Consider the following 21,106-nt stretch of genomic DNA (forward strand, 5'->3'; position numbering starts at 1 on the left):
CCGCCGTCCTCCGCTGCCTCTATCGCCGCTACTGGGTCCCGTCACTTCCGGCGGACACAGCCAATTGTATGCAAGAGCAGGGACTCCCTTCATATCCTTACGCATGCACCTGCGTAGTATGGCGGCGCAGGCGTAAGGATTTGGAGGGAGTCCCTGTTCTTGCGTACAATTGGCCGCGTCTGCCGGCAGTGACGCACTGCACTTGCGTCGACTGGCTAAAAGTACGGGACCCGGTACCGGTGGATAGAGGCAGCGGAGGACGGCGGTGTGGGAGCGATCCAGGCTTATGGAGCTGGAGGAAGCCCCAGGTATGTATAAAGCGGAAAATTGTATACTCACCTATCGGTAATTTTCCTTTCCTGATGCATCCATGGCAGCACATTGGGTAGTGGCCCCGCCCCCCCTACCCCATAGGACCAGTCAGTATTTAAAAAGAGGTTAGAGGAGGTGCTCGCTGTCTTTTGTAACTATTAATCTCACCGAATAGTCGGGTGGGACCCATGTGCTGCCATGGATGCATCAGGAAAGGAAAATTACCGATAGGTGAGTATACAATTTTCCGCTTTCCTTATGCCTCCATGGCAGCACATTGGGACCTAACTATTATAAATAAGGGAGGGAGACTAATATATGCTGCAAAATGAAAGAAAAATTTATTCATTACTGAATACAGAGGAGGAGATTACAGCTCTCCCAAACTCAATTGGAGTATTCACAGAAACGTCTACTTTATAATGAGAGATGAACGTATTAATTGTAGACCAATTTGCCGCCTGGCATATTGTGGTTGCTGATACATTTGAATAGGCTGCCCATGATGAGGAGATTCCTCTAGTTGAGTGCGCCCCTATCGTCTCTGGTGGTTGCAAACCGACAGCCCTGTACGCTGTTTGAATTGTCTTTATTAGCCATGAAGCTATGGTTCTTGTGGAAGCAGTTTGCCCCTTTCTGTACCCTGAGGGTACTATGAAGAGACGGTCTGATTTTCTGAAGGACTCTGTGATTTCCAGATATGCCTTTAATGTTCTTGAGACGTCCAGGGTATGTAGAACTGAGCTAGAGTCGTCCTGGAAAGATGGTAATGACCAATCTTGGTTGATGTGATATGACTTTACTACCTTAGGAAGGAAAGAGTCTACTGGTCTTAGCTGGACTCTATCATGAAAGAAAGTCAAATGAGGCTCCTTGTATCCTAAGGCACCCAATTCTGAGACCCTGCGGGCGGAGGTTATTGCCACCAGAAAGGCGGTTTTAAGGGTCAGATTCCAGAGCGAGCATGACTGTATTGGCTCGAAAGGATTGCCCGACAGAAAATTCAGTACTAGGGGAAGATCCCACTTTGCATATGTTGACTTTCTCGGTGGTCTAATTTTAATCAAGGCTAGCATAAATTGCTTGATGAGAGGGTGCAAGGCCCACCTGAAATCTGACAGTGCTGAGATGGCAGAGACTTGGACCTTAATTGCGTTGTAGCCTAGACCCTTCTCTATGCCCGTCTGTAAAAAGGCTAGAACATTATGAGGCAAAGGCTGATGGGGATTGAAAGAAGATGACCTAGCGAATGATGTGAACTTCTCCCAGATGTTATAGTATGTTCTGTTAGTAGAGGGTTTCCTAGCCTGAAGAAGAGTGTCTATGACTTCTGCAGAACATCCTAGGGCCTCCAGTTTCGCCCTCTCAATTGCCATGCCGCTAAACTCAAACGACTCGGATTCGGGTGTAAGAATGGTCCCTGTATTAGCAAGTCCTTCCTGAGTGGTAGTGTCATTGGCTCCCCCACTGCCAGTGTCCGAAGAAGAGGGTACCATGGGCGGCGAGGCCACACTGGTATTACCGCTATTACAGAAACCGGCTCCTGTTGAATTCTTCTCAGGAGGTTGTGAATCATTGGTGTTGGGGGGAACACATAGCCCTTCGAAAAGTTCCATGGGGCCGTTATTGCGTCTACTGCTTCCGCCTGATTGAAGGGGTATCTTGCCATAAATCTCCTGCATTTGGCATTGCGACTCGACGCCATCATGTCTATGTCCGGCTGCCCCCAGCGACTGCATATCAGGTCGAATGTTTCCTGATGTAAGGACCACTCGTTGTTGTCGAGGGAGTTTCGGCTGAGGTAGTCTGCCTGTGTGTTCAATCTCCCGGGAATATACACTGCCCTCAGAGACAAGAGGTTCGTTTCCGGCAGCTGGAAAATCTGGTTGGCAATCTGTAGAAGATGACGGCTCTTTGTCCCCCCTTGTCTTTGAATGTACGCTACCGCTGTACTGTTGTCGATACGGAGGAGACAATTTTTGTTGAGAATGTGCTGTAGGAAGTGGAGCAGTGCTTGTAGAACTGCTCTGAGCTCCAGTGAATTTGAGGATTGTTTCGCCACATCTTTTCCCCAGAGACCCTGAGCTACCATATCCTGGCATGTAGCGCCCCATCCCTTCCTGCTGGCGTCTGTCGTCACAATTATTGGCGGGTCTGGTGTCAGCTGCACCTGGCGGCAGATTTTGTAGTCCAGAAGCCACCAAGCAAGGCTGTCTGTCATCTGCCTGTGAAGTGTTATACGCTGATCTAGTCTTACCCTGTCCCACTGATCGAGGAATCCGATCTGAAAGTCTCGAATATGCCAGTGGGCCCAGGGCAGCATAAGAATGGTCGCCGATAGGGTACCTAGAAGTTTGAGACATTGTCTTGCGGAGGCCCAAGAGGAGCTCTTGATATTTCTGACCCTCTGTTGGATAACAGGGATCTTCTCTGTCGGGATGGAAATTGCGTTTAGACGAGTCTGGAAGCGAGCTCCGAGAAAAATAAGATCCTGGGTCGGTGTTAACTGGCTCTTTTCTGGATTGATCAGCCACCCGAATTGTTGTAAAGTTTGAAGCAGAATCTCCCTGTGCTGAAGGATTATCTGCAGGCTGGACCCCAGAAGCAGTATGTCGTCCAAATAGTGGTAAGTTCTCAGTCCTTGGACCCTGAGCAAAGCGATGATTGACACTAGGACTTTCGTGAAGGTTCGCGGTGCAGTTGAAATGCCAAAGGGGAGACAGGTGAATTGATAGTGGTCTCCCTCTACTGCGAACCTTAGGAACTTCTGGTAGTCTCTTTGGATAGGTATGTGCAGGTACGCGTCCTGCAAATCTGCCGAGATCATCCAGTCGTCCTTCAGAATAGCCTGACTGATCGATTGGAGCGACTCCATTTTGAAGGTTTCTAGACTTATGTGACGATTCAGCCTTTTCAGATCCAATACAGGGCGAAGCTTTCCTGATTTCTTTTCCACTAGAAAGAGGGGGGAGTAGAATCCCTCTGTTCTTTGGTTTACAGGAACCCAAGATATTGCCTGCTTTTGAATCAGTTCTTGCACGTAGGAGAGTAAGATGTCCTTTTTCTCTTGTGTAATTGGAATTCTTGTTTCGATAAATCGATGTTTCGGGATGCGCTTGAATGTCCAGAAATGTCCTGTGGAAATCGTTCTGTTGACCCATTGTGAATCTATCTTGTTTGCCCAGACTGAGCTGAAAGAACTCAGTCTGGCACCTACAGGTACATCCTGGACTCGGACACCGTCAAAAGGATTTCTTTTGATTGGCGGGAGCCTCTGTGGTTCTCTGCTTAGCGGATCTGTGTGATGGCCCCTGTGTGCTTTTCCAGTCCTTCCTATAGTTTTTGCCTGGGCGGTATGCCCTCGCGTTCTTATATCTGTTTTGTTGCTGTTGTGAGGCGGTATAGTTCGGTTTGGTAGATCTTCTATCTTGGGGCAAAAGACCGGATTTGCCTCCAGTGACTCTTGAAATGGCTGCATCCATCCTCTCGCCGAACAAAGCCTTCCCGTCGAACGGTATCTTGCACCATGCCTGTCTCGAGTTTATGTCTGCTGACCATGATCTGAGCCAAAGGGCTCTTTTCGCTGTTACGGAGTAAAGCATTGCTCTGGAGGCTCCTCTCACGACATCGAATGATGCTTCCCCTATAAAGTCTGCGGATATTTTTAAATCTTCTAGTGAAGAAATAATCGTGTCCTTGTCAGCATCTTCTTTAACAGCTGTTTCAATGCCCTCCGTCCAGGACTTTATAGCTTTCCCTACGGCTAACGTAATAGCGGGCTTGCATGCTCCCCCAGCCGAGGTATATATTTTCTTTAGATCCAAATCGGCTTTCCTGAGTAATACATCCTTAAAGGATATGCAGTCTTCTAGAGGTAGCGTCATGTGTTTTGCTAGCCTCGTGATCGAGGCGTCCACTACAGGGGCATTGTCCAAGGACCCTGATTCCTTCTCTGGTAGTGGATATAATTTTGAGAGCCGATTGGCCAACGGCGCTTTCTTTTCCAACCTTTGCCACTCATCTTTAATTACCTCCTCGATTTCTACAAGGTATGGAAACGTATCCTTGGTTTTATCAAGATGCTTGTAGTATCGCTTCTTTTCCTTTTTCTTATTAATAGATTCCTCCATCTCTTCCTCGGATTCCCATTCAATTGCTTCTCGCACTGCCGTGATGAAGGGTGGGACAAGGGAGAAATCGAAGCCCCCTGTGACTACATTTTCTGTGGGTATTTCACCGGCTGAAGTATTAGGCGACACTTGATCTGATGGAAGGGAGGGAGGAAGGTTTGCGATATATGTGTCCATTGATTCCTGGACAGCCTTCTTTATTAGTGCCGAGACATCCATTTCCGAGTGCTCTGGTTCACCGGACTTTTGTTGAAAGCAGGTACTGCACACCAATTTACCCGTCATTACAGAATCTCCACAGGCCCAGCAGCCCCTTTGCTGTGGGTGACGGTCCGGTGAATGGTGTCTGGGAAGCGGACTTCTTCTCCTACGGTATGCATAATACTCATCATCATAATAGTCGTAATGATTCCTGCTGGGAGGAGAGCGACTTCTTGAATAGCGCCTTGTATATGAAGGTGCATAATATCTTGGAGGGGAAGATCTCCTTGCTGCCTTTCTTGGGTCTGGATCCCTTTGTTTTCTAGGGCTGAAAACAGAATGGCCATAGATCAATAATTGCCATTAGTGCACTCCCAAATAGATATCCTACCTGTAATGCACCTACCTATCTATGATTTGCTGGTCTCTGAGAGGCGCATGTGTGTCCGCAGATGAAGAGGAAGAAGAGAAATAGCTGGAAGGAGAAATAGTATTTGAGATAGGCAAAACGTCATACATAAGCACCAATAAACAAATAAAGAAAAAGTTGTTTTTTTTTTGTTTTGTTTTTTTTTTCCCCATGAACAGGCATAGCAGTGCAGTACAGGTAATAGAGAAGAAAAGGAAAAGGTACTCACTCCTCCGCCACTATGGAGACATCTGCTGCCACAGCAGAGTTATCGGGCTCCATCTGTCCGACCTGTGCCAAAGCTGCGTTGGGCTGCACGGAAGACGCTGGCCGCCGCCGCCACCAGGCTTAAAAAATATTTATTTTATGTGGTATGGGCGCTCCTCACAAGAAATTGGCAGAATTCAGGAATGAATTATATGACCTACGCCCACCGCAATTGATCGCAGCACACAATGGGGGTATCACCTCCCTAAAGATTTAGAAATGTAATGTGTACAGCGCTCCAAGTGCGTGGGATATAGCTGGAATTATGGCTCACTGTACCCTTCTCCTATACTTCAGCAAGATATGTAGAATACAATATCATATGACAATCATGCAACTCATGTTAAATTAAGCACAGTCCAAAATTCCCTTTTCCACACAATCTACTTTAGAGTCCAGCATATAGTTCCCCCAAATCCCAGATTTGCAGTTAGCACACAGTTCCACAGTTAGTAGTTATACTCTCACCGATGTCCAGTGGCTGATAGCAAGATATCAGCATTCACGCTCAGCACAAATACAGGCATCAGGCATCAGCTCTTCTCACCAGCTTCATTCTATATGGGCGTGGCCTCAGGAACGGCGGTAGCAGAGACGCAGATGGGAGAGAGCGGCCGAGTTTATACCTTTATACTTTGATATGCGCATGATCCTTTTACACTTGTGAGTGCAACTTTTATCTTTTTATATGTTTTAATAAAATCGGAGTTATGCTATGGAGGCATTTGTTTTGAGTTTTTAAGGAAGGAGAAAGCAGGAGGAAAGTTAAAGTCCGGAAGGCGGCATCTGAATGACACCCAAGCGTGTTTGCTGATCTGGAAACAGTCAGCCTTTGAATCTGGTGAGCGTTCTGAAGTTCTGTGGTGGCGGTGTGTGCTGGCACAGAGGTGCTCACTGGTAGAGGGTGTCACTTAGTAGTAGTGCCGTAACTGGATTACGCTATGTGTCTTTCTTGTGTTGTTTGAGCCCATATAGAATGAAGCTGATGAGAAGAGCTGATGCCTGATGCCTGTATTTGTGCTGAGCGTGAATGCTGATATCTTGCTATCAGCCACTGGACATCGGTGAGAGTATAACTACTAACTGTGGAACTGTGTGCTAACTGCAAATCTGGGATTTGGGGGAACTATATGCTGGACTCTAAAGTAGATTGTGTGGAAAAGGGAATTTTGGACTGTGCTTAATTTAACATGAGTTGCATGATTGTCATATGATATTGTATTCTACATATCTTGCTGAAGTATAGGAGAAGGGTACAGTGAGCCATAATTCCAGCTATATCCCACGCACTTGGAGCGCTGTACACATTACATTTCTAAGGCTTAAAAAATGCTTCCTGTGTGGGCGGCCGCCGGAGGACCAGGGAGGAGTAAGCTACGTCACCGCCCAATCAGAACAGAGGGCGGTGACGTCACGAGCGAGAGGACGAGAGAGCGCTGCTGCGACAATACCCCGCCCCCCCTGCGCTCCAGCGCGGAACGCTGTGGAGCGCACGCCCAGGACAGCGAGACTTAGCAGGACACGCGCCGGAACAAGACTCATTTAGAGTCATAAGCAGCCGGAGCTGGTAAGCTCAAGACCACCAGGTGGCCAAAACCTTTTGTACCCGATATACATTTTATGTAAAAAGAGCATGTGGAGATAAGCACAAAAGGTGCCTCCAGCACAGCATAACCCGGCTCTTTGCCCCCAAGACCAGCAGAACGGGGCATCCCCTCAGATCCTAATTTATAGGACATAAAAAGGGGATCATCGCACAGGGAGGCAATGTGCGGGGACTGCAGGAAAACAGTCAGGTAGGTGCAAAAAAAAAAAAAGAGGAATTTTTCTGTATGGACTTTAGCTTCTGATCCTATGAGGTGAGGACGAAGAAAAAAGACAGCGAGCACCTCCTCTAACCTCTTTTTAAATACTGACTGGTCCTATGGGGTAGGGGGGGCGGGGCCACTACCCAATGTGCTGCCATGGAGGCATAAGGAAAATCTTTTTTCAAATGTCTCTGGTTCTCTAAAAGCAGTAGGATCAGCCATACTATGCCAGGGAAAAAAACCCACATAAGTAGATAAATACTTGATCTACTTACATAACACATGTATTATACTGTCCACGTTTTGATTTCAGTGAATGTTATATAGTAAATGAGAATTCTGTTCCTGGTGGGGGCCGTGTCTTTTGCCCACAGTTAAGGCTAACTCGTGATGTCATTTCTGCCCTTTCCTTTATTCTGGTCTCCTCCAATCGCTGAGTCGCCTCAGCCTTGCTTGTAAACACAAGTGAGTAGAGGGATTAGGTTTCAGATAAGAAGCTGGCAGGGAAATAAAGGGAAGAGGAGGAATAGATTATAGATAAAAAGAACCCCCAGCATGCAATTATTTGGCACAGACTACAAAAGGGCCAGTGCTCCTTAAGTATGTGATAACTCCAAATCATAACAGCAGAAAAAGTTTTGAATGCAGGATTAGCATCTTTATCATTTAATACACCCAGACCAGTTGCTGTTGAAATTTGATTTTTATGGTGACGTTACCGCTTTAAGTCTATTGACTAATTGAAATTTACTCTCTTCTAATTACAATGGCAAGGCGTTTGCAAGCTGCATTTGCCTACCAGAATATGCAGGATTCTAAGGCTACCCTCCCTGCCATTCCTGCAGGAGTTGGCACACGCAAAATGCTTTGCATCTCAACAGGGGTGCCGCATGTAGACCTTGTACCCCCAAGAAATGAGGGGCAGAGCAAACACCCACATAAAGCAACCATTGACCAGAAGCGCTGCTTGGGGGTACAAGGAGGCCTACATGCAGCACCCCTGTTGAGATGAAAAGTATTTTGCATGGGCCAACTCCTGCAGGAATGGCAGGGAGGTAGCCTTAGATCCTGCATATTCTGGTAGGTAAGTGCAGCTTGCAAACGCCTTGCCATTTTAATTAGACAAGAGTCAATTTCAATTAGTCAATACACTTGAGGCACACACACACTTTTTTTCACTCTTCTCTAGCATACTAACCTGGAAATGAATAAATACAATGTATTCAAAGTGCTCGGGAAATCACTATACAAAGTGCTTTTTCAAGTGCTTTGTGATTTCCCTATACCTTCCATTGAGCCAAAACGCTCAGAAAAATGGTACATGTAGCACATTTGCGACTTTGAATGAATCTGCAGCATGTGCGGCAGAGATTGCAACCATCGTAGAGAAGACACAGGAGCAGTGCCCAGTAGGTAACTCCAATAACACTATTCTAAACCTCCCTTATGGGGAGGCAAAAATATGCTGCTCATTTCCAGGGCCGGATTTACAGTTCAGGAGCCTATGGGCACAGACATTCTGGCGCCCTAAACCCCGCCCTTCACTACAAGCCACATCCCCTTTTCTTTCCCACCAGTGTCTGCCTGTGAACTCACACATGACAGCCAGTCTATCATGTGTACCCCTATAAAAAAAAAAGTCAGCTTGCAGCCTAGACACGAACCATTGCTTAACTATGGGAAGCCTTCCATCCGCTGTAACCAGAAGTTCAGGGCTCGTTTCCACTATCGCGAATCCGCATGCGTCCAACGCATGCGGATTCGCACATGGTATGCAAGTGGATGGGCCTGTTTCCACTGTTGCGTTGGTGATGCGAGTTTTTTTCAGCGGTGGAAAAACGCACAAAAGAGCCAACGATTTCGCCTGAGAGTGGAATGCATGCGAATCGCATGCAATGTATTTAATAGGGAAATCGCATGCGTTTTCCCCATGCGTTTTTTGCCACGAATTCGCATAGGTACGATGTAAATTCACACAGGCAGTGACATGGTTAAAATCGCATATACAGTCACCTATGCGAATTCGCAGCAAAAACGCATGGGGAATCGCATTCGCATGCTATTTTATCAGCGGTGGAATCCAGGCGATTCCGCACCGCAACAGTGGAAACGAGCCCTCAAAGATTTCACCCGTGGAATGTGCTCCTGGCCGTTGCAATGCATGCTGAGAGCTGTAGTTCATAGATGTGAGAAGATCTCCCGCTAAGGTAATGTATGGACTACATCTCCCGACATGCACAGCGACAGTTGGAAACATGCTCCAGAGGTGGAATCTTTGGCCTCCCAATCGCTCCAAACTCTCATGGCACACTGCACATGGATGGAGAGGCTAGAGGAGCAGCCCCCTGTAAGCAATGGCGCTCCCCTCAAATTGCACACTGCGTTACAAATCCTCATGGGGAGGAAAAAAAAAAAGTGGCCTGGGTCCAGTGCACTTTAACACACAGACAAAAAAAAAAAAAAAAAAAAGGACAAGACAAACACTTATATAGCGCTTTTCTCCTGGCGGACTCAAATCACCAGAGCTGCAGCCACTAGTACGCGCTCTATAGGCAGTAGCAGTGTTAGGGAAACTTGCCTAAGGTCTCCTGCTGAATAGGTGCTGGTTTACTGCACAGGCAGAGGCCGAGATTCGAACCCTGGTCTCCCATGTCAGAGGCAGAGCCCTTAACCCAGGGGTCTCAAACTCAATTTACCTGGGGGCCGCAGGGGGCAAAGTCAGGATGGGGCTGGGCCGCATAAGGAATTTCACAATCGCAGTGCATCGCCGCCTCTGCCTGCCCCTCACTCTTCCTTCACAGAGAGGGGCAGGGAGAGGCGGCGATCCGTGCGGCGATTGACGTCAGGAGGGGCAGAGCTGAAGCTGAAAGCTCTGCCCCTTCCAGGAAATGCCAGCGGATTGCCCCACGGGCGATTTCGGGGCTCTGCCGCCCTCGTTTAGTGGCGGGGATGTGGCGGATTACTTGGGAGCACTGAAGCGAACTATTAGGAAGCTTTTGCCGGCGAGGGCCACAAAATATTGCATTGAGGGCCGCAAATGGCCCGCGGGCCGCGAGTTTGAGATCCCTGCCTTAACCATTACACTATCCAGGATCCAGTGCAAGTTCACACACCACACACAATCCAGTCCAAGTTAACACACACTAAATGGCAAGTATACACACAGGATCCAGGGCAAAGTTAACACACACACCACACAAAGTTAACAGACATCACACATGTATCCAGTACAAAGACAGACACTAAAACCCCTCCCCAACAACAGGGAAAAGCAAAGTACTTCAGACAAATTCACTCTACAGCTGTCTCTCCAGCCGCATCAAAGTCCAGGAAGAAGGTGGCAGCAGCAGGAAGCACTTGCCTGACACGGCGGATTGACAAGCCCGCCGGCTGAAGTAAATGTGCTGCTGAGTCTGATACTAGTTGTGACAGCCAGCAAGAGGGATTTGGCTTTACGTCACCGGATGCTAAAGTGTAGGAGAGGCGGACAAGATGTTCTGCAGAGTGGGGCGGGCAGGCCAGGTGGCTGTAGTGACACCTTTTGAATACAGTGTGGGCCGCGGCATGTGACAGGGAGGGCGCCGCTGTCAGTCACTTCAGGACAGCGTGTGGGAGATCAGAGCTGAGGGGAATGCGGTGCACGGAGCTGCGCCTCCAGCCTCTGCTACTGGCTGTGCTAACTGCGCTCTGCTCTCTGGAGGTAGACAGACACTTTGGGTGGCTACTGACCCGCCTTTCACAAACTCCGCCTGTAGGCACACGCCTAAGGTGCCTTATGGTAAATCTGGCCCTGCTCTTCACTTTAAAGCGGGAGTGTCACCATAAAAATCTAATTTCAACAGCAGCTGGTCTAAGTGTATTAAGCGATAAAGAGGTTAATCCTGCATTCAAAACTTTTTCAACTGTTATGATTTGGACTTTATCACACACTTTAGGGGCAATGGCCCTTCAATAGCCATTGCCATTCAGTTGCATGCTGGGGGTTCTTTTTATCTATAATATATTCCTCTTCCCATTATTTCCCTGCCAGCTGCTTATCTGAAACCTGATCCCCTGCTCATTTGCGTTTACAAGCAATGCTGAGGAGATTCAGTGATTGGAGGAGAAAAAGGAAAAAAGTAAAGGGCAGAAATGACACCACGAGTTAGCCTAAACTATGGGCAAAACATATGTACCCCACCAGGAACTGAATTCTCTTCATTTACTATATCACATTCACTAAAATCAAAACATGTACAGTACCATACATGTGAAGTATTTATCTACTTATGTTTCTTTCTCCGGCATAGTATGGCTGATCCTCCTGCTTTAAAGTGAACCAGAGACAAAGCACCCTCATGTATTTTACCATATAGATCAGTGGGAACATTAGAGAAAACGCCTACCATGCTTTGTTTCATTCTGCACTGCACAGCTTGTTTATCAGACCTGATAAAATCCCTGACTGAGCATTGTCTGGCTTTAGTTATGATTCATTGTAGCAATGATTCCTGAGCAGAGCCAGCAGGGGGCAGGCTTGGACTTGAAGACATGAGAACACAGACAGCTATAAATATTCCTGAACAAAGCCAGACTGAATGCTCAGTCAGGCATTTTATCAGTGCTAGTTAGAAGCAAGCTGTGCAGAATGAAACAAAGCAAGGTAGGTGTTTTCTATAATGTTCATGAGGGTGGTTCGCCTCTGGTTCTGTTTAAACCTGACATCTCCCCCCAAGAGGACAAATATAAATCTTATTTTTCCAGCTTGATGCCAAAGTTGTTGATAGAAAATAGACAGCAGGGGGTGTGGGGGGAATGCAACTGCATTGACTGTTTCAGATTTTATCATTTATACTCCCAGTAACCATGTAAGAAGTGTTGAAACATTTAGAGGATTTGTTAACCTCTTGAGGACCATGCGCTTACATCTCCCCCAGTGATCAGGCTATTTTTTTTTTACAATTTAGTGCTCTGTAGCCTTAAAGAGACTCCGTAACAAAAATTGCATCCTGTTTTTTATCATCCTACAAGTTCCAAAAGCTATTCTAATGTGTTCTGGCTTACTGCAGCACTTTCTACTATAACAGTCTCTGTAATAAATCAATGTATCTTTCACTTGTCAGCCTGTGTCTGGAAGGCTGCCAAGTTCTTCAGTGTTGTGGTTCTGTGATGAATCTCCCCCCTCCAGGCCCCTCTCTGCACACTGCCTGTGTGTTATTTAGATTATGGCAGATTCTCTCTTCTCTTTTACAAGCTGGATAAATTATCCTCTGAGCTGGCTGGGCTTTCACATACTGAGGATTACAGACAAGGGCAAAGCTGTTTGCAAGAAGAAAAGAGCAACCTGAAACTTCAGTGCATGAGAGCAGAAGGGGGAAAGAAACACACAATGATCTCTTGAGATACAAAATGAAGGGTGTATACAGCCTGCTTGTGTATGGATGTATTTTCTATGTGTGGACATGCTGTACATCAACCTACTTCCTGTTTTGGTGGCCATTTTGTTTGTTTATAAACAAACTTTTAAAAACTGTTTTTAACCACTTTTAATGCGGCGGGGAGCGGCAAAATTGTGACAGAGGGTAATAGGAGATGTCCCCTAACGCACTGGTATGTTTACTTTTGTGCGATTTTAACAATACAGATTCTCTTTAAGGCCTCGCTGCAGGGCCGTACAACTCAGTACACATGATGCCCCTCTCCTTTTCTGCCCGCCAACAGAGCTTTCAATTAATGGGCTCTGTTCGCTGCTGGGGTGTTTTTTAAATAATTTTGGGCTTCAGCCAATCCCAGTGATTGGTTCTCATAGACATCAGCATATGAGAGCCAATCACTCTGTGCCTCCCAGTGGGATAGGCATGTCACATGGCAGCCCCAGATCACAGCACTGTACATTGTAAATAGAAAATAGACCAAGCTTTCGCCGTCTAACAGTCTCCTAGCGGTGATTGCCGATAGGAGACTAATGGTGGAGCAGAGCTCAGTCATTCAAGTGGACATGCGCACGCTAAGACTGACCAATTGGCTTTAGGCGATCCTGGAGCAGCCGCCACATTCCTGCCAATTGGCGTGACAGGTCATCATCTGGGTAAAGGACAACTGAAGCAAAAAAGGGACATGGAGGCTGCCATATTACCTTTGAAGCAATACCAGTTGCCTGGCTATCCAGGTGATCCTCTGCCTCCAATACTTTTAGCCGTATACCCTGAACAAGCATGCAGCAGATCAGATGTTACAGACATTGTCAGATGTGACAAGATTAGCTGCATGCTTGTTTCTGTGGTTATTCAGACACCACTGCACCCAACTAGACCAGCAGGGCTGCCAGGCAACTGGTATTGTTAAACAGGAAATATGGCAGCCTCCATATCCCTTGTGCTTCAGTTGTCCTTTAAACAGCCTGATTGTGTGTTCAGTCCATTTGCAGACATAGCTGTGCTGTCCAAACTCATCCTACCACCCAATTCCTGCAGGAGTAGCCATGTAGCAGTTTGGCCACACTAACCCTATCAGAAGAGAGCAGCTAAGGAGAATTCTGCATTATTAAAGCAGTCACAACTTTTTTTTTTTTGCTTTAAAGGAAACCTGATGAGTGAAATAAATATGACAGCCTTTATAGGTCTTTAAATTAAACCAGTTGCCTGGCAATCCAACTGAGCCTCTGCCTCTAGCACTTTTACCCATAGGCCCTGAACAAGCATGCAGATCAGATGTTTGAATCACACACCTGAAACAAGCATGTAGCTATTTTTAGTCAGACACTAGAGGCCAGAAAGATCAGCAGGACTCCCAGGCTAACAGTAGTGCTCAAAAGGAATTAAATATGGCATCCATGTACTTCTCGCTTCAGGTTCCCTTTAAATACAGTTGGCACACAACACAGTTATAAAAAAACTTTATAAATTTAAAAAGGATTAATTACTTCGAGAGTGGTATTTAATAAAGCAGATTGCTTCTCGTTAGACTAGTCCAAGTCAAGAAAATGAAACCGGTTTTAATTTTAAATGTTTTATTTATCTGTTTCGGCTCACTCCAGATGCTGCCTGAATGAAACGACATACTGAAAAAGACCCAGGACAACCCACTGTCTTAAAATAATATCTTCACTTTATAAAACAAGAAAAAAAAATTTTTGCAAAAAAGGAAAAAAAAATTCAAACACTAACGCATTAAAATTACATAAAGCATGTTAAAGTCACTTCACAGAATTATTTTAACAAGGAAAACAAAAATAAAAAACAAAAAAACAGGTGCCGATGACTGTACTTGCTCAGGTCTAGAACTTCACAAACCAACAAATCTGCCCTGAAACTTGTAGGTGCTTTAGGAAGTGTTGACTGCATAAAGGGGAAAATGCAGTGACATCCAGAGGAACCAGAGTTTTTCTAGGGTGGAGAGAGACTGCACGGTTTACACGAGACTGCCATCTGCTGGAAAGGCAGGGAATAACTAAATGTGCGCATAGTTATATCTGCTACACCACAGCAGTTTAGAATCATGGGTAATTCAAGCTATGTGTAAAAAAAAGTAACACTGGGCCAAGTGTCAAAGAACCTGAAGGTAGATTGGATCTTGCACATGAGCAGTAATTCTTTTACCTACAATGCACTAATTAAAAAGGGTCTCTGATTGGTGGATGGTAGCAAGTCAATATCTCCTTTAGATGCAAAGACCATTAAGGCCCATTGGGTCTGGGTCTAAGCTACAAATATATTAAGACACCTTGTACGGTTACCAAAACCACTAGAGTGATTTTTTTTATATAACCATTAAATATTTGTGAGAAAACCTTTACACTACAATGCTTAAAGCCATTACTGACCCAATAATGGCAGCGACCCTGATCTCAGCTGACCAATCACTTTGCCTGAACTTAAATAAAAAAAAAAAAATCATCTTCATGGAATTAAAAAACAAAAATAAATTCAAAACATGTCTGCTGTGGAAAAAGGGTGCTACAGGAACAAGAGAGGGACCAATATGTAATCCAGACGCGTTTTAAGCCAAAGAAAAATGGGGCATAACGTCATGACAAAGCACTGCAATGTAAGGAGGCGACAACCTTTATCCATAGCTGCTGTAAGATTGTTAAGTGGTAACAAAAAGATTGCGGTCCCTCTGGGCAAAGTTGGGGGAAGGAGGTTTGTGGGTGGGGATGATCAGAGGGAATTCTGGGATGAGAAAGTCTATCTGTACTGGTAATTCAAGCTGTGGTCCACGCCTCTCCCATAGCCGCTGGTTCCACCTTGGGCAGCCTGGTATGATCCGGTAGAAGCGTTGTAGTTTTGTGCAGAACCTTGATTGTAGCTGCTGCTCTGCGAGTATCCTGAAGAGGAGGGGACAGATTTGTTAGAGCCAAGTGCAAAACCTGATCACCACTAGAGCAATATTTCATGTATCCTGAATTACTAGTTGCCATATATGGCAATTTACACAACGGGAAGCTCACCGACCCTCAACTTCAGTTCTCAATAAAGGCTGTTCGCCTGTTCCTGAAAAATAAATAATTACAAAAGCCTAACCTATGAAGTATAGAGGGTGCTGACAAGGAAGTTTAGCATCCAGAAGTTACTTTAAAAGGGAACCTAAACAGAGGTATATGGCAGTTTCCTTAAAGGGGAACTGAAGTTAGAGGTATACGGAGGCTGCCATATTTCCTTTTAATCAATACCAGTTGCCTGGCAGCCCTGCTGGTCTATTTCTCTGCAGTAGTATCTGAACACCACCCGAAACAAGCATGCAGCTAGTCTTGTCAGATCTGACTTTAAAGTCTGAAACACCTGATCTGCTGCATGCTTGTTCAGGTGCTATGGCTAATAGTATTAGAGGCAGAGGATCAGCAGGGCTGCCAGGCAACTGGTATTGCTTAAAAGGAAATAAACATGACAGCCTCCATATACCTCTCTTCAGTTCCCCTTTAATACCGGTTGTCCTGATCTTTGGCTGCATTAGTGGCTGAACACACCCTGAAACAAGCATGCAGCTAATGCAGTCTGACTTCAGTCGGAGCACCTGATCTGCATCCTTGTTTAGGGGCTGTGGCTAAAAGTATTAGCGACACAGGATCAGCAGGAGAGAGTCAGGCAAATGGTATTTTAAATGGAAAAATCCATATCCTTCTCAGTTTAGGTACGCTTTAAAGGGAATCTGAAGTGAAAAGTTAACTTATGAAATAATGAATTGTATGTGTAACTGAAATACAATTGGTTATAAAATTTGTTTCCACTTCAATGTCACTTTAAAGCAGGGTTTATCAAACCGGTCCTAGTTGCTTCCTATTGCCTCATATACACGAGGCACAAAACGAGGCAAGCGACAAAAACACACCACAGCTCGTCACCCTCTGTGCTGCAGCCATAAACAGGGCACAGAGATGCGGCGGAAGCTGTCGCCAAAGGTCCCTCCCCCCACCTGAAGCTCTGCTCACTGTGTGTGGGTTGCTGTCGCTAGTCCGCACACACGGAGGACTAGCGACAGTTGCGGCGACAGCTGTTGCCGGCGATTGGCCAGGTCAATCGCTTAGGGACAACTCTGAGTAGCGACGGTTCGGGGCACGCGCATCACACGCGTGTGCCATGTGGTTGCGGCGACAGCTGTAGCCTGTGTGTATGAGCCATTAGTGCATGCTTAGCAGGCAACCTCACCTTTGCACAGATGGGGTAATTAGTATCTCAGCTAGTGTCTTCTGTAGTCTGAGACATGCAGAGACCAGCTCTGGCGGTTGTCACTTCTCTCAAAAAAAACTTCCAATGAATTTACAGCTTATACCCCTAATTAACATTAAAATTTGAGAAGTAGCTGTGTAAGCTTTTTTCCTACTTTTCATGTACAATTTTGTTTAACACTTGCTTACTGATAGTTGTCTTATTAGCAGCAATTGGGGAGGGGAATTTGTGCTTCATAGGGAGGTAAGCAGAGCTCAATTATCCCCAACAATGGCCCACTATTAGAAACCTCCATGTATTTTTTTTCATATATGGGCGCCAAGTAATAAAACTGGTTCTTGACTGAGACAGTTGCTCTGTCAGCAAGACTTCAGAGTGAGCCAGTGCAGAGACACCAACTGAAATCTAGCGGAGGAATATACAGCAGTGCTTACCTTGGTATTGGGTATTGCTAGCACCACCGCCATAATTTGAGCCTTGGTTGTAACCGGAGCTTGCAGCTGTGTACGAGCTGCCACCTCGCCCGCCAGAGCCCTCAGAGCCATAGCCTGCAGAAAAGAAAGAAAACCTTTATTACATGGTTCTTGCTATGGAATAACACGACCAGAAAATTACAAAATACTGAACAAGGAGAGCAGATTTCAACCAGACAGAAGGGCCTTCTGAAACTTCCCCTACCTGCTGGTTCCTTACTGCCACTACCAACAATCCATTGCATCTCATTAGTCAGCTGACCAACATGCTCCAACAATGGCCCAGCACTACAGAGAAAGTGACTGCAATAAGGGTCTAAACACCACTAGGCATGGTCTCCATTCTGGCTTGCATGTAAAGTTAATACAAACTGTATACAGCTGTCGTGGGCCGATCAAACAACTTCCTGAAAAACACCAAGCTGTATATGACTTCCATGCAAGCTGGACTTAGGACCAGGGATGACCTCCGAGCTCAATCACTAGTAATTTAAATGAGAATTACAGCAGCTGAGCGGCGGGGATCGGAAGGGATATTTACCCATAAATGCGAGTCCTCCCCACGTTCCATATAGGTCCATGCATACGAATAGTAGTGTTTCAAGCCTCGCTGCTGTCACTTCCTCCTTCCGGCTTCGAGGAAGTGACGGCAGCGAGGCTTGGAATGCTACTATTAGGACGCATGGTCCTATATGGAGCGTGGGGAGGACTCAGATTTATGGGTAAATAACCCTTCCAATCCCCACCGCTCAGCTGCTGTGATTAGTCGTGATTCAAATGAGTATTACTTACAAGTGATTAAGCTCGGAGATCAGCCTTCCTTAGTAAACTATGCCCACTATTTGGCCTATCAGAATGGTTTGTTGTAAGAGGGTGCTGTGACTGGAGAGCTGTTCCCTATGAGGTTTCCTGCTGGGTCCCCTAGAGTAGACTAGTGCAGTTTTCTATCCATTCATGTGAACCGGGCCCAACTGGTGAGGAACAGCACCACCGTATTAGATTGAACATATCTAGGACCATTCTCACCTGTGTTAGCCCCGCTACTGTAGGAGTTGGAATAAGAATAGTTGGTATTGCCGCCTCCCTGAGACGCCTGGTTGTAGCCTCCCTTCTGCTTCTGTGGTGGTCCGTAGTTACTGTACTGGTTCTGGTTGTAGCTCTGCTGTTGCTGGCCTTGGTGTGATTGGTAGCCTTGGTTGTAGGAAGGCTTGGACGGGGCCGTGTGTTGCTGTGCTGGAGCCTGCTGTTGGTGTTGCTGCTGGTGTGGCTGTTGCTGATGGTGTTGCTGTTGATGTTGCGGGGGCTTCTTCACAAATGGTTTAGCAGGAGCTGGTGCAGTGTAGCTCTCGCTTTGGTAATAAGAACCGTAGCCTCCAGAGCCAGCACCACCGCCACCACTTCCTCCTGTGTTGCCAGAGCCGCCTCCATTGCTGTAGAACTGACCTGTGAAACAAGAGCAAGGTTTTCCGTCAATGCACAACATTCATAAAAAGTTTTGCAAGACCTCTCCTTGACAGACTAAAATTTCCACGAGAAGTAAATACTACACAAAAGCAAACCACATTATGCGATTCCGGTTTCCATTGTTCCTGAACATTGGAGGATCCTATGTAATTTTTTTTATAGGAGGTGGCAAAATAGTATTTTATAGCATTTCCATGGTATACAAACCCCTGCTTTCTGATAAAGATTGCCTTGCTGATTTGGGAGATCTCATTTTTTAGCTTTCCCTGGAGTATAGTGGGCCTCCTCCATATGGTTTTGGGGGTATTCTAGGCGTACTGCCCCTTTCCATTGAATATATGCAGAGGTAGTCTAGAGCGAGACACCGTTAGGTAGCTGCTATAATCCAAATTAACAGATGAAGAAAAGCATTCCTCTGTCTGCTGGATTGCATTCATCACTGCATTCTCAACAGCAGCTCCAAAAATGCAGCCATGCATGAAACAGCTAGAGGGGTTCAGCTGCAAGGTGCATCACACCAGCCTGGCAAAGATGCATGCCTTGTACAGGGGAAATGTAGCCTTACAGTTTTGCGCTGCCAATTACAAACAGGGCGGCACTGGACACACCTATCCAGCTGTGTGGCAATGGGGAGGACTGTTTTGACATCACCTCATTACAAACTACATGCAAAGTGCAGAATTCAGAAAAGAGGCGACAGATTCTCTGCACAGATAGGATGGTTTCTTTAATACTGGTTTACTAGTTCAGGCAGTTTTAACCCTAAGGTGGGGGAGAGAGAAGAATGACGCCCACAAACTGCTAAACACGGACAGGGCTGGATTTCTGGCAAGGCCACGGCACCAGAAATTCAGCCTGGTTTAAGGGCAGACATGCAGCAAACTGAACTATTGGTCATGCTGCCCGCTGCAGCCTGCACTTTCGTCCAGCTCAGAGATGAGTCTTCTACTCCTCCAGTAAACACTGCACGAGGCACAGATGCAGCCAGACCTAGTCCATCCTTGGCCACCCGCAGCTATCTGCAATCTCTGCAGGGCAGCTGCGGACAGACTAGGTCTAGTGATAATTGGCCTTGGGCGGTAAAACTTACAAATCTGGCCCTTCACACTAAAATATTAAAGCCACCTGTTTAAAAAAGGAGTACTTCCTGTGTAAAGGACAACCCATCATGTCAGGCTGTGTCTCACTGCTGCCAGGATCACTTGAATGCATTTCAACAGGTGATGGCGCCAGCCAGCCTGTGTTTCCACAGACTGGGCCATGGCTGGGGGTAATTAGCTGGGGGGCCAGAACTTTATGTGACTAGTTACAGGCGATCAGGCAAGTTAACGCTCTAGAATCAGAGTTCCCCAACCCTATCCTCAAGGTCCACCAACTGTACAGGTTTTGAAAGAAAAAAAAAAACAAAAAAAAAACCCAAACATGCACAGGTGAGATATCTAGTGTCTCAGTAGAGCCGATTACCCTCCCTGGCAGTAACAGAGGTTAAACTACCTGTGTGGATTTCCACAACACATGCACTGTTGGTGGGCCTTGAGGACAGGGTTGAAGACCACTGCTCCAGAGCCCCTGACCCGTAGAGCCTGACATGACAGGCTCTCATAGGGCCCATTTCCACTATCGCGAATTCGCATGCGTTTTTCGCATAGCAATACAAGTGAATGGGACTGTTTCCACTTCTCAGGATTCCTTTGCGTTTTCTGTGCAGAAAAAATTTGCATGGCAGAACCATCAGAATTTGCATACCGCTATGTGAATCGCATACAATGTATTTAATAGGAAATTTGCATGCGGTTTGGGTATGCGAATTTTCATGCCAATTCACATAGAAACAATGGGGGGGGGGGGGGGGGGGGGCTGCACTGCCATGGTTAAATTCGCATACATCGTCATCCATGCAAATTTGCATAAAAATTTGCATAGACCCGCATGCGAAATTTGCATCCGCATGTGAATTTTTCCCGCGTCGATTCTCACCGCACAAGTGGAAATTCAGCCTTAATGCTACATGTCTTTTACACCAGAAGTGCTCTTCAACATTGTGTACATCCTCTTGATTCCTGTTCAGCACTGCTTAATCAGAGCATGGACTCCACAGAAACTTGAGGGTGGTTTTCCAGCACATCTCACAATACAAACTGTGTCCTGGATTAATCCTCCAGACACCAGTAAATAAAAGCTGAGAAAATGACTGCAAAGACCACTGATTTCACTGCAAAGCATGATTGGAAAGACAATGGGTCATTCTAATCAAGAGACTGCAACACCATTTAGACCAGTGTTATCACAGTTTGTATTCTGCAGCCTAAAAACCCCACTGCATACCCCAACTAAAAGGGAACAACGATTACATTTCACAGAACGTTCAAATAATGCTGATGGTGCCAATTGACAAAAG

At 46.1% G+C, this 21,106-nt stretch overlaps 1 protein-coding gene across 1 annotated transcript in view; it reads right to left on the reverse strand.

Annotated features, from left to right (window-relative positions):
- Positions 1–14,098: 14,098 nt before the first annotated feature.
- Positions 14,099–21,106, reverse strand: part of ILF3 (interleukin enhancer binding factor 3) — a 43,939-nt gene continuing 36,931 nt past the window's right edge. The window contains exons 18-20 of the mRNA XM_068274367.1: positions 18,271–18,687; positions 17,206–17,319; positions 14,099–15,432 (exon numbers count right to left, since the gene is read on the reverse strand). Of these exons, the coding sequence (XP_068130468.1) occupies positions 15,293–15,432; positions 17,206–17,319; positions 18,271–18,687 (671 nt within the window). The 3' untranslated portion in view covers positions 14,099–15,292. The remainder of the gene's footprint in view (positions 15,433–17,205; positions 17,320–18,270; positions 18,688–21,106) is intronic.

The sequence above is a fragment of the Hyperolius riggenbachi genome, chromosome 3 (assembly GCF_040937935.1).
Source record: "Hyperolius riggenbachi isolate aHypRig1 chromosome 3, aHypRig1.pri, whole genome shotgun sequence".
NCBI lineage: Eukaryota > Metazoa > Chordata > Amphibia > Anura > Hyperoliidae > Hyperolius > Hyperolius riggenbachi.